Consider the following 18815-nt stretch of genomic DNA (forward strand, 5'->3'; position numbering starts at 1 on the left):
TCTTAATTTAAAAAGAAAAATATCTATTGTGTGATGTGTTGCCATTTTTTCTATTGTATTGCATGGTTGGCATTTTTTTTTTGAGTGGATTCGTACTTGTCACACTGAGAAACTAGAACATGTTACTAAAACTAAACCACTTTGGTGTTTGGAATTGGAAGTTAAGCAAAATTGAATAATGCATATGATCATAGCCTTGTTTTAAATGATGTCTTTTCCAAACTATGATTATTCAATGTACCCATTCATCATCATTCCATTACCAAACTCTTAGAACCATCACGTGTTCTCCTATTCCTCCTCGCATGATTTCTTTAAATTATTCTGTCACGTGACCATTTTACCATAATTTAATAACCACTCCGGTTATTATTATAGGTGAGACTCCTCTTTATTACGGGAGATAATGTCAAAAGAAAAACAATATTATAGATATTTGTGTCATTTTTATTTAAAATATAATTACACTTTTATCCTTAAAATTTAAAAGGAAATAATCATTTATCTTTCTATTATCGGACTCACTTCTTTATTATATACTACCATTTATTGAAAGTGAGAATTGTATAATGGATTAGATGATACTTTGCTTCAGAATGGAGAAGAAGATAGTGTGGGTCCACTAAGAAATGTGCCTACCATGTGAAATGTCTAATGCATTTCTCACTCCTTTAAATTGTTGGATGATTGAAATTATTATATTTAATACTATGAAACCATGTATAATTTTTATATCATTTGACTAGAATAATCTCATTTGCTTCCCATCGGAAATTAAATTAAGAGAAAATGAAGGAAGGTAATAAAAAAGTATAATTAGGAAATAAAATATAAATATAAATTGAGTTTTTAAAATATAAAAAAAAATTGGAATAACTTGAGCAAGTATTGCGAAAACATAAAATGAAATTTGTGGATATTTCTCATTATTTGATCAGGTATAAAACCTTATTTATAGTACATGAATATGTAACAAACTTACCTAAACAAACAAATTAACAAACTAATAAGACACATGTGTAAAATATGTAAAATGTGGTAACTTTGTTATTCAATAACAAGTTAGAACATAAAAAAAATGGAATTGAAGAAGTAAATTTAGTCGAGAATAATACACTTAAAAAACAAGAGAAATTACACAAACTACACAGATCTTTTTAAAACCTAAACAAACCACTCATATTTATACATATATATTACACTGGCTACCCATGTAAGAAATATAAGTATAATTTATTAAACAAAAATAGTGAAGAGTATAATTAAGTCAAAACAAAATATGTTATATTATGGAGACAAGTTCAAATAGTATAAACTTGATGTTTATTCATTATTTTTTATTCTTACAAACTACATCAATAAGTCTAAGAAGATGTTTAAATTACTCTCATATTATATTATAACTAACCAAAATAAAGAATAAATATCGACTTTTATACTATTTGGATTTGTCTTCACAATATATCGTATTTTGTTTGACTTAATTACACCCGTACCATTTTTTATTTAAGAAATTACATTTATCTATCTTACAAGGATAGTCAGTGTAATGTATATATAAATAGGGGGTTTGTATAGGTTTCAAAAAGATCTAGATAGTTTATGTAATTTCACTAAAACTCATAAGTTTCGATATAATTTATTCTTAAAAAAATGATAGCCCCATTTCTGAATGACATGTGTTGGATAGTACAGGCATGTCGAATCATGTTCATGGACCAACCTCCACTCACCAACTCATTCCCATGTCTCCTAACCTGGTTTCATATATGGCACCCATTATTCTACCTTCACACTCACCATTAATATATTATTGCGTATTTATATCTTACCCGTTTGGTCCTTAAATATTGGAAAATTTAGAATGATCCATAAAAGATTTAAATGTGAGTTAAATTAGTCATTTTTAGCATGTTGCAGAGACTAATTTGACTAATATTTAAAAAACATGAAAGACTAAAATGAGTAATTACTATAACATTTATTCATTGAACATGGACAAGTATATATAATAGTATTTCACAATGTTAAATTATTTGATAAGTGGTATAGTATCATAATATGATATATTTTCATAAAAATAAATAATAGTTCTTTACAAGGTTTACATATTTCAGATCAATTACATAACCCATTATTTTTTATCTTCCACTTAGGGTTTGCATATTGCACCTTGTGGTTTGAGTTACACTACCACACTCATTGCCTCCATCTTACACTTCAAACTTTTCATTATTATTTCATATATGGCTTTACCATTTCATCATATCCCACTTGTTATTTATTATCAACTTCAACCATAAAGACTAAGATTCTGTGGAAGAAATTGTCACATTCTTTCTTGACAAAAATGCTACTAATACAAACAACTTTAACACATGTTTATGCCTTGGATGTTGAATAAGATAAAGAATTGTGTGGAGATGAAACCATGTAGAGACAATCAATAAGATCTTGATAACACATTATTATTTTGATTTTAAATAAATTTAATCTTAAATGATAGTATCAAAAACAAAAAATGCATTTATCTTCAAATATAACGTGTTACATAAGTCTTTATACAAGTTTTTCTCGTTCAATAATTGTTGGGCACATTTTCCCATTACTAACTCACTTTAATCTTCTTCTCTCTGATTACTTTGATATAAATTTGACCATCCAACTAACACGCCTGACCCTACCCATATATTAGAGCAAATCTGGTGTATCATAAAATGTGTCATTCCATGTGATACTGTTTGTGATTGATTGTAAAAATAGATTTAAGTTAAAAAGTAATGATTAGATATTTTTCTGATCAATCATAAATAATAACACATAGAGTAATATATTTTTATGGGATAACAAATGTTCACGCGGTCACGCCCATATATTCCATGACCCACCACATTCCTTGATCAACTTAATTTCAAAACTAATGTTTCTATCAATCAAATGAAACTAAAATTTCATCATAAGATCCAATAGTGCGATCAATCATTGTTTGCTAATCAATTTCTTGAAGTAAGTCCAAAAGAATCTTGCTTCCCAAATATCAATGGAGGGATAACACCCAATTTAGGAAGAAAAATAATCAAAAAGTTGCAATGTTAAATATGTATGTATGCTCTACTTTTCACTTTTTCGGCGGGTTAAATTTAAAACCTAATAGTAGCTTCTATCATGTCTACAATTTAGTTTATTTGCGACCATATCTATCACATGCAATATTTGATTCTCCTTATATTAATTTAATCCAATTTATGGGATTTGGATATAGTGCCTATGATTTTGTAGGTTGGGGATCAGTTATAGTGGATTGCATGTTCATCTCATTTTGGGTATATCGGTAATAGTCTAGCGCGTAATATATTCAACTGTGAAGTTCTATATTTGATTAGAAGATGTATGTGAGAGTTTATATATGAAAAAATTGTGAAATCATTATCTTAAGATTTTGGTTTAATGTTTAATGTCTTATTTATAACTTTTAACTTTTCACAGGCACCGGTAACGATGAAATTTTGTAATAGTTATAAGCTTTCCAGTTATAGTCGAGTCCAACAAGTAGTATCAAATCTGGTCATAGGGCTAGGATATGATATACTTAAGGAGAGCAAACCAATAAATGTATGGTATTCACACTTTGGAGGAGATTGTGGGTATATTCAAGTGCGAAACCCCAAATTGGGTACAAGGGGATGCATGAAAGAATTTATATGTAAGTGAAAAATGCTTATAAAATGATTGTCTTTAAGGTTTTGATTCAAAATGTGTTATCCCGGTAGTAATCTTTTGCTCGAAGAAATTTTGTTATTCCAATATTTATTTTTAAAGACATTGTTTGTTGAAGAATGGAGATCGTCTGTCCCATATGGTGCATCACTTAATGTCCCAAATCAACCAGAGTACTTCATTTTATTACTTTTTGCTTTTAACTTTTTTATTTTATCCATATATAAATATATAATTGATTTGAGCAAAGAATGAAATATCATTAGAGTGACTGGATTTAGGAAGTTATGTGTATTGAGTGAGAGTGAAAACAAAGGCTATGAATAGAATCGATGGAATAAGTGGAAGTTGAGTGAGACAAGTCACTCACGGTAGATTAATGATTATAATTGAACATGATCATATTTCAAGATAAAAGGGACCATGTGTCCCCAAATTGAAGGGCCAAAAGACCCCAACCAAGTAAAGCAAAATTGACTCATGAATTGAATCAGTAATCCATCACTGACTTGTGAGGTGCCTACCAGCATAGCAAACCTGTGAGAGTATATATGTATGTACTAGGCATAACTCTGTTCGAGATCACATCTGTTGTCTCACAGTTTTGTGTTATTCTATGTGTTAGAAGATCTGATTGGTCAAAAAAATATTTAATAATTACAATTTTAACTTTAATTTTTTTTCAACCAATCAAAATTAATGATACAAAAAATGGTACAACAGATGTGATACCCAACTTGTTCCATGTCATAACTTAAAACTACAAATGGAACAAATGGGTGAACTATTGTAAAAGTAATAATTTAATCACTAAAAAATTAAATTGGCGCTAAAGAAATTTAAATGTGTCCCTCAAATAAAAATGTGAGTTCAAATATATATATAAAAACAATATAAAAACACCCTTTTGTTCTTAAAAAAATATCAATTTGTAATAATATTTTTTTCACAATATCTTAAGGTGACCAATTTTAACATGTTTATGTATGATGTAGATCTTGTCATTATCATTGATGTCCCCAATCATCATTACCAATCAATATCACTTAGACATTCAACAAATGACAACAAGATTATTAATATTTAATTGGTTGTTTATTAGGACCCAGTCTCATTGATCATCACACTTTTATAAACAATTAATTTAACATATTATCACATTCTTCTAGACTAAAATCTTTAACTTTTGCTTTATATGTGAGAATATCATATTTATTTTATTCACGATACTTTAGAAAATAAATTTCACATTACACATGTGACAATTTGAGAAATGTCATTTATATCCTTAACAAATATTGGACACATAGTGGAAATTTTATTTATCCTAATTTACAAAAATGTTCATATCTTTGCTCCTATTTAGTTGTCTTTTACTAGTATAATGACAAATTAAAAATATAACTAACATGTTTTATGTACTATTTTACTACTTTAGCATATATCTCTCTGTATAACATCTTGGTTTTATAAAAACATTTTAAATATGAACAAATTGTTTTGCTTTCTTTCTACTACCAATGATATTCCCTAACCTTGTCTAATAAGAAATTAATCCGGTCGCAGTGCATGACGACATGTCTTGACATGTATCGCTCAAATGAATTGAATCCCTAATTTTTTGGTCTTTTTGTGGTCTTATACCACAGATAAGGATCACGAACAATCTCAATTAATGGAGAAACAAGTACATGATTTTATATGTGTTTCCAATGACAAAAATGTTATTATATTGTATATAAAATGATAAAAGTGTCTTACCATATTACTGTTTCATCTGTTTCTTTGTGGTACTATTGCCTCTCCATGGAGAGGATCCTTACTTAAAGATCATATATCTCATAGTTTTCTTATCCCCATGTCTCGAACCAATCAAACTTCACGAAATAATATCAAAATATTAATTTTGTTTTTAAATAAATGGAGTTTTCTTATTGACTTAGTACACCAAATAGAACATAAATAGAGATATATAACCCGCATCCCTTAAATCACCATATCAACTAGCAAATTGTTTTGTTAAAAAGGCACTTACAACAATTAGAAAAATAAGATATTTGTTGAATTTACGGGACGAATGGGAATGATGATTAATTATCCCACTTTTTGTTTTCTATTGTGTCTTAGGCCAATGAAAAATTACTATATATTTGAAAACAAAATAATATAAAAGTAACTTTTTTATGCTATTTAATAAAATATTATTGACTTGAGATATAAGGACATAAAATTTTGGAGACAAAAAAACCTGATTCGATGAAGGGGAGGTAGTGTCACTGGTGGATGGGTGGGGACCTATGGTTCAGGCAGTCCAACAAGATTGTGGACCCAAGTAATAGTTGCATCCACTTCACATATGTGACCCACATTCACAGAGACAAAGACTTAGGTTGCTTCTACTTCCCTTCTATGAAACCGTTACACAACACATTTATTATCATAGTACAAACACTCCATTCACTTTTCATTATTTAATGTTTCCTCTCTTTGCAATCTAACCTCACCTACCATCTTGTACGGCAACAACTATCATTATCCTATATATATTCGGATTGCTTGCTTTATATATAAATAACTGGAGAGATCTACTTATTATAAGAGTAAATTTACTTCTTATTCTAGTTATCAATTCTATGTAAATCCAATTATTTTAATTATTGAGTAAATCTAAATTAATAGACATTCATAGAATTAATGGATAAAATAAGAAGTAAGTTTAAAAAATTTACTCTTAAAATAAATGAATCCAAGAAATATATATATATAACCCTACTTGTGTTTCTATTGTTACCTCACTTTGCATGATAATTCCATAACCCTTCTTCATTCTCTATATCTTTCTGATATAGTTCTACTCATACACATAAACATAATTGTGTTATATGGATGGATCCTTCTAGTGGACAACACCAGGTATGATATATGCTTCAATATGGTTCATGCATTAAACATCATATTGGTCATTTTCCACTTTCCTTTGTGGTTTTTTGTATTTGTTTTTTATGCATTAAATTATGAATATTCAGACACTTGAGAAGATGTTAACCAGCTCAAATTCACAGCAAGAGAGAAAGCCAAGATCTGAGCCAGAACATGCACTGAAATGCCCAAGATGTGACTCCACCAACACCAAATTCTGTTACTACAACAACTACAGTCTTTCTCAACCAAGGTATTTCTGCAAATCATGCAAGAGATATTGGACCAAAGGAGGAACACTAAGGAATGTTCCAGTTGGTGGTGGATGTAGAAAAGCAAAGAGGTCTTCATCAAAGAAACCTCAAGATCAAACATTCATCATACCCAATGATCTTAACTCACTCAAAACCTTTCCTCATTTGACCTATGAGTACTCTAGTGATACCCTCACACTAGGGTTTCAAAAACAGTCATTGGAGCATTTGGGTTTTCACAACCATGATCTTTCAATCTTAGGGAACCCAACAAACTCACTTTGTGACATGAACCCTACTTCAACAAAAAATAATGGATTATTGGAAAGTCATAGAAGTGGGTTCCTTGGAACACAGAAAATAAATGATCAGAATATGTATTATGTGTATGGTAATGGGGACATGGTGGAGGTAGATAATGGTAAAAGTGGAATGATGATGCTACCTTATGATGAAGCAATGAGGGTAAGTGGAAATAGGGTATTGGGGGGTTTTCCATGGGAACTTAGTGGAGACACAAACATGGGTGAAGTTGATTCAGGAATAACAAGTTGGAATGGTTTAACTTCATCTTGGCATGGCATTCTCCATAGTCCCTTAATATAAGGTGGATAATATTAAATTGTGGTTGAGAGAATTTGATTTCACTCCACCCTCTTTTCTTTTCTCTTTACCCCTTTTAGTTTCATTAAATATTATATATTTTTAATGGTGAATGGATAAATAGTTTGTTTATCTGTGCAAGGCTTTGTTGGATTCTAAAGATATCATACTAGATCAAAAAGATGGAGGATTGATATTCTAATATTTGCTGGACAATCACACTTAAAAAAGAATTTGACAATACACTCAACTTCTCAAATATTAAAATGGTTAAATGGTTAAAAGCCCAATAATATTTGTTAGGAAAAACAACTACGCACTTTAAAGAAATCAACTCCTTTCGTATTGAGCAAGATATTACCTTGACTTACACCTAAAAATGGTAACACACTCAACTACTCAAATCCTCAACACTAGGAATGGCAACAAGGAGGACCAACATCATGTTTATACTTACCTAACCTCGAATCTGAAATAAAAAATACAAAATCCGAACCCGAATTAAGCGAAGTTGAAAAATAATGATACTATCCTCAAATCCACAGGGTTTTGGGTAACTGAACCTAATGAGAACATATATTCCTATATATGTGTTTTATATATGTATTTATGTTTAATTATATATATATATATATATATAGTAATCGAGTTTAGGGAGGATATCAACTATACCAAACCCGAATCTCATAGTTAAACCTAGACAAAACCTGAATCTGAACACAATTACTTATAGGTTCAATCTTCATTATCATCCATACTCAACACCTCAATATTGTCAAAAACCTACTAGATCACTTAAAAAAAAGTATCTTAAATTTTCAAATGAATATAGAGATATCACAAAAGGGATAATGGCAATATGACATATCAATAAGAAATAATTTCTATATGTGATTTGTTACTAGTGAACATAGACTGAAAGAATATAATATCATTAACATTAGACTAACAATAGGAAATTGAAACAAAAACAGACTTAAATAGTAAGAGTAATTAAGGGTTAAGAAGATTTAGAATGAGCAAATATCATTATGAATAGAAAATGTAAAACATAGTGGTGTAAAGATCCCTTAATTAAACTCTACAGTATGAATTACTCAGGGAATATTATTGTTGTATTTGATTAAATAATAATAAATTAGACACAAATCATAATCAGTTCAATGAGCAATTCTTCCCCCCAATTTTCATGGGAAGTTGTAATTCACTAATTCTGGTTTTGCAGTAAACATAGTATCTTCAGAACATTACATATATGCTCATACCCATTTAATAAAGCACCAACAACGTGTTGATGATGTAGTAGTATAAGGTCTATTAGATCGAAAATTCGATTCATAGAAACAACATTTATTGGGATGGACAACTACAAAACTTTCGGGATTAGTTACTTACCAAAAAAGTTATTTAATAAAACACTTTCCTGTTCTTCACTCTTCACACTCCGCAGTCACAACCTAAAACCCTAACCTTTTCTTTCTTTTATATTCTTATTCTTATACTTGACGCCTCCTTCATTCAAAACCCTAATTTCATTTCCACAATGGGAGCAATGTCCTACTGTGTATCCCATTTCCAGAAGCTCCCACATCTTCTTTTCGCCCAATCACCTTCATTTCCCAAAACCCATAACCCCAATCGCGCTCTCCCAAAATCCCTAACAAAAAATGACACCAATTTCCGTTTCCAAAAATTAGGGTTTCCATGTTCTCATAAACCGCGCAACGGCGTCGTTTCAGCGCATGCAGCCACAATTGCGGCGCCAATAGTCGAAATTGAAAGGAAAGTAGGAAAAAGAACGGATTTGAAGAAGATTCTTATCCTAGGAGCTGGACCAATTGTGATTGGTCAAGCGTGTGAGTTTGATTATTCAGGAACACAAGCTTGTAAGGCACTTAAAGAAGAAGGGTATGAAGTTATTCTCATTAACTCGAACCCCGCGACGATAATGACTGATCCTGACTTGGCTGACAGGACCTACATTACCCCCATGACGCCCGAATTAGTCGAGCAGGTGTTGGAAGCAGAGCGCCCGGACGCCCTGCTTCCAACAATGGGGGGCCAGACTGCGCTTAACCTCGCAGTTGCATTGGCTGAGAGTGGCGCATTGGAGAAATATGGTATTGAGTTGATCGGGGCGAAGCTGGATGCGATTAAGAAGGCTGAGGATAGAGATTTGTTCAAACAGGCAATGAAGAGAATTGGGATTAAAACCTCGCCTTCGGGGATTGGAACAACATTGAAAGACTGTATGGAAATCGCGAATGAGATAGGTGAATTCCCTTTGATTATTAGGCCGGCTTTTACTTTGGGTGGAACCGGTGGTGGCATTGCATATAATAGGGAAGAGTTTGAGGAAATTTGTAAGGCTGGGATTGAGGCTAGTTTGACTAATCAAGTGTTGATTGAGAAGTCTTTGTTGGGTTGGAAAGAGTATGAACTGGAAGTTATGAGAGACTTGGCTGATAATGTGGTTATTATATGTTCCATCGAGAATATTGATCCCATGGGTGTTCATACGGGCGATTCTATTACTGTTGCGCCTGCACAAACTTTGACAGATAAAGAATACCAGCGCCTTCGAGATTACTCCGTTGCTATAATAAGAGAAATTGGAGTGGAGTGTGGGGGTTCTAACGTGCAGTTTGCTGTTAATCCTGAAGACGGCGAGGTTATGGTAATCGAGATGAACCCAAGAGTTTCGAGGTCATCAGCTCTGGCTTCGAAGGCAACCGGGTTTCCAATAGCGAAGATGGCGGCTAAGTTATCTGTTGGTTACACGTTGGATCAAATCCCAAATGATATAACCAAAAAGACACCAGCAAGTTTTGAGCCCTCTATTGATTATGTGGTTACAAAGGTTAGTGCTCTGGAGCAAGAGAAATCAAAATTGTCGCAATGGGTCAATGACAATATCTAATTTAGTGTGCAGTTGCTATTTTTTTAATTCAAACTTGCTTTTTACCATTGGATTTACTTTTTTTTCTGTGGCTTTTTGCGTTGCAGATTCCTCGGTTTGCTTTTGAAAAATTTCCCGGTTCTCAGTCAATATTGACAACACAGATGAAATCAGTTGGAGAGGCAATGGCAGTAGGACGAACCTTCCAAGAGTCCTTTCAAAAGGCAGTACGCTCTCTAGAATATGGCTACTCTGGATGGGGTTGTGGACATGTTAAGGAGTTAGATCAGGATTGGGACCAATTGAAGTACAATCTCAGGGTCCCCAACCCGGATAGAATACATGCAGTGTATGCTGCAATGAAGAAGGGGATGAACATTGATGAAATTTTTGAACTCAGCTACATCGACAAATGGTACCTCGAACAGCTCAAGGAGCTTGTTGACGTGGAAATTTTTTTGACGGCCCATAATTTGTCTGACTTGACAAATCTTGATTTCTATGAGGTGAAGAGAAGAGGATTTAGTGATAAACAGATCGCATTTGCAACTAAATCCACCGAGAAGGAAGTCCGACTTAGGCGACTCTCTTTGGGTGTTATTCCAGCATATAAACGAGTTGACACATGTGCTGCCGAGTTTGAAGCCAATACTCCTTATATGTACTCTTCTTATGATTTCGAGTGCGAATCAGCTCCCACTGGAAGAAAGAAGGTTTTAATTTTGGGTGGAGGACCAAATCGAATTGGTCAAGGGATTGAGTTTGATTACTGCTGTTGCCATGCATCCTTTGCTCTTCAGGTTTGTTTTCTTCTACTTTGTGTTAATTAGGTTCTGGATGTCTATGTATTCCATTTGTTATGATTTCTTTACAATTAACCAATTAAGAAAAGAGCATGATTTCCAGCATTTTCTGCTATTTAGTCCTTGGTGATGAAATTAAATATATATTTCCTTGCCTTGTGTATTAGTTTGGTTTGTCATTTAAAATGATTATTTTCTCTGTGCTTTTTGCATTTCAACTTGATAAGAACTTGTTACCTATTGTCCTAAAATTTGATTTGCTAAATGGTTTCTTGATTATTCTGCAGTTGCTTCTACTTTTATTGTATTCACCCTTGACTTTTGCATTTCCAGGATGCAGGATATGAGACGATCATGGTAAATTCAAATCCCGAGACAGTCTCCACAGATTATGACACAAGTGATCGTCTGTACTTTGAACCGTTGACCGTTGAAGATATTCTGAACATTATTGATTTGGAAAGGCCCGACGGTATCATTGTACAATTTGGAGGTCAAACACCATTGAAGTTGTCTCTCCCCCTACAACAATACCTTGATGAATACAAGCCAGCGTGTGCCAGTGGGGTTGGTTATGTACGCATTTGGGGAACATCTCCAGATTCTATAGATGCTGCCGAGAACAGAGAAAGGTTCAATGTGATAATTAACGAACTAAAGATTGAACAGCCAAAGGGGGGAATTGCAAGGAGTGAAACGGATGCACTTGCCATTGCAGCAGAGATTGGATATCCAGTTGTTGTTCGCCCTTCCTATGTTTTGGGTGGTCGAGCAATGGAGATTGTATATAGCGACGATAAACTTGTGACATACCTTGAAAATGCTGTTGAGGTGGATCCAGAACGCCCTGTATTAATTGACAAGTATTTGTCGGATGCTATTGAGGTTGATGTTGATGCACTGGCTGATTCACATGGCAATGTGGTCATTGGTGGGATAATGGAGCACATAGAACAGGCTGGGGTGCATTCCGGTGACTCTGCTTGCTCTATTCCCACGAGAACTGTTCCATCTTCTTGCTTGGAGACAATTCGGTCATGGACAGAAAAACTTGCTAGAAAACTGAATGTCTGTGGGCTCATGAACTGTCAGTATGCAATAACCACATCTGGAGAGGTATTTTTGCTTGAGGCCAACCCTCGAGCTTCTCGTACGGTTCCATTTGTATCAAAAGCAATTGGTCACCCTTTGGCTAAATATGCTTCCCTTGTCATGTCCGGAAAGTCTCTCCACGATATAAAGTTTACGAAAGAGGTTATTCCGAAATACGTCTCAGTCAAGGAAGCAGTGCTTCCTTTTTCGAAGTTCCCCGGCGCTGACATACTTTTAAGTCCTGAGATGCGTAGTACTGGTGAGGTCATGGGTATTGACTTTACGTATAATACTGCATTTGCCAAGGCTCAAATTGCTGCAGGCCAGAAGTTACCACTTTCTGGTACTGTATTCCTTACCTTGAATGACTTAACGAAGCCTCACCTTGAGAAGATTGCGAAGGCTTTTGTTGAGAGTGGATTTCAGATTGTTGCTACTTCCGGAACAGCTCATAGTCTTGAACTAGCTAAAATCCCGGTTGTGCGAGTGCTGAAGATGCATGAAGGGAGGCCTCATGCTGCTGATATGATTGCGAACGGAGACATTCAGCTGATGGTGATTACTAGTTCCGGTGATGCACTTGATAGGATAGATGGTCTTGCTCTGAGAAGGATGGCTTTGGATTACAAGGTTCCTATCGTGACAACGGTTAACGGAGCCCTGGCAACCGCCGAAGCGATAAGGAGCATGAAGTCGAATTCTATCAAAATGATTGCTCTTCAGGACTTCCTTGATGATGATTTTAAACATTGAGAAAAGATTGCAGAAAGCCTCTATCTTTGAATTAGCTTGATGATAGATACTTGTAAGCATCTTGTGTTTTCTCTTTGTATCTGTACTATTAGTTATTGCTTTCTTTTTTGTTACAAAAACTTTCCAATTCATTATTCATCTTCAATGATTTAAAATTCCAATGCCCCTACAAATTTTATTATTTTCACTCTCATCAATCTTTACTCATCCACCATTATTATACATAGTAAAAAAATCGGACACTGCATCATCAATCATCTATATTTAATGAGTACTGATTCTTCAAAAAAAGTTATAAATCAATTGTAGATGATATACGGATTATGTATAAATCTTTTCACTAAGATTGTATAAGAGTTTAACATTGTATAATTCAGTGCACGTGTGGTACACAAAAATGTTCAATGGAGCAGGGCATTGAACATGAGTTGAGAAGTTAAATCCATCAAATTCTGATGGAGACGAAACTGAATAAGAGTTTAAAATTTGTGTACTTATGGTATAAAGTTTTTTACACTGTCAGCGTATTATTCACAATTGATTTGTATTACTTTTATTTATTTAATTTAAGAGTCAATAGTATTTAATAGATCAATGACGTATGATTAACTGACAATGTAAAAAACACTTATATTATCAGGTTTTTTAACTCATTTGTCAGTTTTTTCAACCCATCTTAATATATGATTAATTAAGAGACATGTTAATCATCACAAAGCAAAAAAATATCCCTTAATCATAACAAACCATTGGTGAATATCAATGATATGTTCTTCTCCTAGACTTTGCTTCCTCTCATTTCTATATATATTGGAGAATCAATGAATTGTGGAGTGCTATTAATAAATGAGAAACTTCAAAAAAAAAAATATATACACATTATTAAGGATTAAATAAATGAGAAAAAATAAATGTATACATCGACAGTGTAAAAGTTTTATGTACCACAATCCATTATCTACTATTTATTTCCAATTATCATTGACTTTTCAAAATATAATATAAATAAATAATAGATTATATATTAATTGTGTACAAATCTTTAGGTTGCATAAATATTATATCATTTTATAAGAAAAAACATGGACATAGGTTTACTTGTCAACACGACAACGCACGTGCCTTTTGGAATTATAATCAAACACTATTGACTCTTGTGCTATGATAATGAAGATCACCTATTCCATATTTAATGTCTTATCTCAAAAATAAATTATATACGAGACATCATTTTTTTGGATATTAGTCAAATCATGTGCTGCACACATGAGTAACTAAGTTAACTCAACTATACGATTATACTTGTATTTGTCGATAACAGAATCTTGTCGATAACGGGATCACTTGTTCAATATCTTATTTCTTATCTCAAGTCAATTATATATTAACACGTAGATAAATTTTAAAAGTAAATTTCTAAGTGCGTATCTAAAAGCATAGTTAAAGATCAAATTAAATTGTCAGAGTTTGCTTGTAAAAAAAACATTATTATTTAGTTGTATTGATCCATCTTTAATTTGTACATGTAAGTATGTAACTCTGCTCTATATGACTATAGGTCAATTTCCAACTGAAGTTGAAATATAATATTATACCATTTTAACATATAGTAGTTATTATTGTGGATTTAATTTTGTTTATACATGGGAGTTATAAGGTGGTCTGATTGTGAAGAATAAGGTCGTCATAAAGAATGAAGTGCAGGAGGTTGTGAGTTTGAGTCGCACCATCAACAAAAAATGGGAGTTATAAGGTGGTTTGATGGTAGGGTGAAGGAGGTTGAAAGTGGAGGCTCATCCACACTAAAATACTAACATAAATGTTTATACATAAACTATAAATGTTTTTTTTATAAGCAGAAATCATACAAAGCAATATTAAAGTTAGCATTTTGAAGTTTTCAACCTTGATAGAATGTTTCTTACCAAATATAGAAAGCTAATAAGTCCTTAATATTCTGCATAACTAACACGTATATCCCTCAATTCTCTTTATAAACCAAACATGCAACTTCATGCAATGCATAACAGTAACAAAACATGGATAACAAAACTACCCTTTTGGTCTTGGTCCTTGTTCTTTGTCATGGAGTGGCTGCAACAATGGGATTTTGGATGAAAGAGTTGGAACAAGATAAACATCATAGGCATCCAATGTCAGATAAGTTATTTTTGATGCAACACTCAAAGCGTATAGTGAAGACTGATGCTGGAGAAATGAGAGTGCTAGAAAGCTATGGTGGTAGGATTATGGATAGAAGATTGAATATTGGTTTCATTACTATGGAACCAAGGTCACTTTTCATTCCTCAGTATCTTGATTCTACTTTCATCATATTCGTGCGTGAAGGTATCACAATCTTTCTCTATTTGTCACGTTTCGTCGAATAAGATCCCCTGTCCCAAAATTCGTGTATCATTCCATGCTTATGTTAACACCAATGATATCGAAAAGATAACTCTTTATCTGAATCAACCCAACAAGGCTTATTAATTAGATAAAGTTTACCCATCTAACTATATATTGGAAATATGAGAATTTGGTAGTGATTTTGGAAATTGGTTTTAGGGGAAGCAAAGGTTGGATTTGTGTGTAAATCTACAATGGTGGAAAAGCACTTGAAGATGGGTGATGTGTATAGAATTCCAGCTGGTTCTGCATTCTATTTGGTGAATACAATGGAAGATCAGAGACTTCACATAATCAGCAGCATTGACCCCTCTGAGAGCATTGGAATCAGTGTTTTCCAGGTACTTGCAAAACTTTGTATAGAATGAATCGGCAACGGTTTTAAAACCGTGACCTATTATACTTTAGACCACAGTTGTAAAACTGTTGAAGGTGAAGGCGTTGTTATAGGTCGAAAATGTAGTAGTGCCATTACCTTACTGATATGGTTTTAATGTATAGTCTACAATTGCAACCACTAAGGCAATAACAATTTAGAATCATGTATGCTAAGGAATCACATAACTTTCTGCTGCTATATCATTTTGGGATCATGCTATAAAGTTAGGATAATTTATTGTATAAATCTAGTGAACCAAATTAAGTCAATTACAATTAGAATAATAAAGTCTAACATTATTCAATCTTAGTATGTTTCTAACTAACTTATGTTACATTACACCAATGTCTAACATTGTTCAATGTTTCCACAGTCATTCTATGTTGGAGGAGGAGCCAATCCTGCATCAATACTTTCTGGATTTTCGCCTGAAATCATTGAAACTGCTTTTAATGTAAGCATCATAGAAAACCAAGACACCAACATAGAAACAAACGAACGATCCGAGACAAGTACTTGTTTTTAGTTGTGTTTTCAATGACAAAAGTGTTGTTCTATTATATATAGAAGGATAAAAATGTCTTACTATATTACTTTTTCCCTTGTTTTTGTAGTACTTCTCTCGGATTCCAACCCGAAACAAACCACTAACAAATTAATGTCTTTAATTAAATTATAACTCATTTATACAGGTATCAGGGGCAGAGTTGAAGAAAATATTCACAAGGCAACATGAGGGACCAATTGTGCATTTGGATAATTCACTTTCTACAAACATATGGACAAAATTTCTTCAAATGAATGGAGATGATAAACTGCAACACCTTAAGAAAATGGTCCTTGAAGACCAACATGAGCCTGATGCTGATGTTGATAATGATGATGAAGAAGAACAAGAAGAAGAACAAGTAACAAGATTATCATGGAGGAAGCTCTTGGAATCTGTGTTTAAGAATGATAAGAACAAAGAGACAAGGGAAAAGGTTGTCCATGATTCTCATCATTCTTGTAACCTCTATGATAGAAACCCAGATTTCAAAAATGATTATGGTTGGAGCACTGCTATAGATGGCTCTGATTATCATCCACTCAAAAAGTCAGGCATTGGAATTTATCATGTCAATCTCTCAGCGGTATGTACTTCTTCCATTAGTTCCATAGATTCATTTCGTTACGTACGGCTTGTTTGTGAATTGAGTTTTGGAGAAGGAAATGAGAATAGAAGGCTTCAGAGGATCTGATAAGTGTCAAAAGATATCATTTAGTTCTGAGTCAAGCGTAACCCTTCGCTTAGTCCGACACACTTATGTGAAAGGGACATGTTGGAAAGTAAATCTCATATTGTCTATCTCATTATCTCGGGAATGGTTTTGTTGGGGATGTTTGAAATATGTTATTGTGTTACTCTCGTATTATCTAGTTGTTCAGCGCTTCCGAGGACGTAGGCACAATTGACCAAACCTCATTACCAAATTCTCTTGTTTTGAGATGAAACCTTAACGATTGATTCTATGGCAGGGATCAATGATGACACCCCATGTGAATCCAAGGGCAACAGAATATGGCATAGTGTTAAAGGGTTCAGGTAGAATCCAAATTATATTTCCAAATGGAAGCAATGCAATGGACACTGATATAAAAGAAGGTGATGTATTTTTTGTTCCAAGATACTTTCCATTTTGCCAAATAGCATCAAGGAATGGAGCACTAGAGTTCTTTGGGTTCACCACCTCAGCAAGGAAGAACAAGCCACAGTTTCTAGTTGGTGCAACCTCACTCATGAGAACCATGATGGGGCCTGAACTTGCAGCAGCATTTGGAGTTAGTGAAGAAACAATGAAGCGTGTGGTTAATGCACAACATGAGGGTGTGATTCTACCTACTCCATGGGCTCAACAACATGTACATGCACATGCACATGCACATGCAAAGAAGAAGAAGAAGAAGAAGAAGAATATAGAAGTTACACTTCCAACGCTTATTAGGAATGAAGTGATTGTGGGTTTTTGATTAGGAACCAGGATAAACTATCCTACATTTTGTGTCTCATTGTGTTCCAATCCAATAGAAAGTTGTCATATACTTCAGATATTTTCCATGTACATGTTATTTAGTGGAATATGATTGGTTTGACACATCGAGATAGAAAATCCTAGTTGTTTTGTTAGATGAAGAAGATTTGAGTGAGAATAAGATGGAATGTTGAGGATTTAAGAGGAGCTAGTTTGGTAGAATCTATTAGGCTTTATTTGTTTTTGTTATTTTTTTAAGGATGATAATAATTTACTTGTATTAATTTTGTTTAAGGACAATAATAATTAATGTATAAATGATGAGTGTTTGAGTTAATTGTTAGCTATTTATATGTTAATTATATTTAATTCTTAAAAATAGAGTAATATAAATGAATTATGAATTAATTTTGTGTATAATAATTACATGCAGACCATCACAGTAAAATATAATAAGCTAAAATCATTTAAGACTAATAAGGGTAAGCACACTAGACATGATAGATTGTGTTTAGGTCAAGTTCAGGTTCAAAGATTAAATTGTTCATTATTTAGGATTACTTATTTATTGTGTTTTATATGTGTTTATTCAATTTTATATATAGTAGTGATATCTCTTTGATCTAAAGTGTTATTGATTCTCTAATTTTTTTATCATATACATATATATTATTTTGTATGTCAAATTAAGTATCCATAATAACAACTAATATTGTGAATATTTTATCTAAAATGAACCTACATTATATTTAATCAGGTATAGAGTTTGAGTTTAAAGATAGACCGATCAATGTTTGGAATTGGATTAGCTTTGAGTCTAAGATGAAGTTGGAATTCAAAAAATAACTCGACCAATATTTAGGATCGAATAAGAGACAAGTCTTACCCAACCTATTCTCATTAACATCATAAAAACTCATGGGCCATAGGCTACTCATACTAAGATGTGATTGATTATCATATTTTCATTCTCAT

The 18815-nt window shown here is 33.0% G+C and overlaps 3 protein-coding genes across 5 annotated transcripts; all 3 read left to right on the forward strand.

Moving 5' to 3' along the window:
* On the forward strand, window positions 6727–7540 carry LOC109342737 (dof zinc finger protein DOF2.1-like). Of its 3 annotated transcripts, XM_019580706.1 has the most exons (3): window positions 6727–7009; window positions 7046–7127; window positions 7182–7540. In XM_019580706.1, the coding sequence occupies exons 1-3, from the start codon at window positions 6732–6734 to the stop codon at window positions 7494–7496; spliced, it is 675 nt and encodes a 224-aa protein (XP_019436251.1). In that variant the 5' UTR covers window positions 6727–6731; the 3' UTR covers window positions 7497–7540. The 3 variants fall into 3 exon arrangements, with proteins under 3 accessions (XP_019436251.1, XP_019436250.1, XP_019436249.1); XM_019580705.1 differs by having other exon boundaries at window positions 6727–7127; XM_019580704.1 differs by having other exon boundaries at window positions 6727–7540.
* Window positions 8906–13205, forward strand: LOC109342738 (carbamoyl-phosphate synthase large chain, chloroplastic-like). The gene is made up of 3 exons (XM_019580707.1): window positions 8906–10353; window positions 10500–11192; window positions 11529–13205. Exons 1-3 carry the CDS (start codon window positions 9037–9039, stop codon window positions 13038–13040), a joined length of 3522 nt encoding a protein of 1173 aa, XP_019436252.1. The 5' UTR covers window positions 8906–9036; the 3' UTR covers window positions 13041–13205.
* On the forward strand, window positions 15065–17856 carry LOC109342739 (vicilin-like seed storage protein At2g28490). The gene is made up of 5 exons (XM_019580708.1): window positions 15065–15389; window positions 15609–15790; window positions 16202–16282; window positions 16521–16961; window positions 17347–17856. Exons 1-5 carry the CDS (start codon window positions 15080–15082, stop codon window positions 17836–17838), a joined length of 1506 nt encoding a protein of 501 aa, XP_019436253.1. The 5' UTR covers window positions 15065–15079; the 3' UTR covers window positions 17839–17856.

The sequence above is a fragment of the Lupinus angustifolius genome, chromosome LG03, assembly GCF_001865875.1.
Source record: "Lupinus angustifolius cultivar Tanjil chromosome LG03, LupAngTanjil_v1.0, whole genome shotgun sequence".
NCBI classification, from domain to species: domain Eukaryota; kingdom Viridiplantae; phylum Streptophyta; class Magnoliopsida; order Fabales; family Fabaceae; genus Lupinus; species Lupinus angustifolius.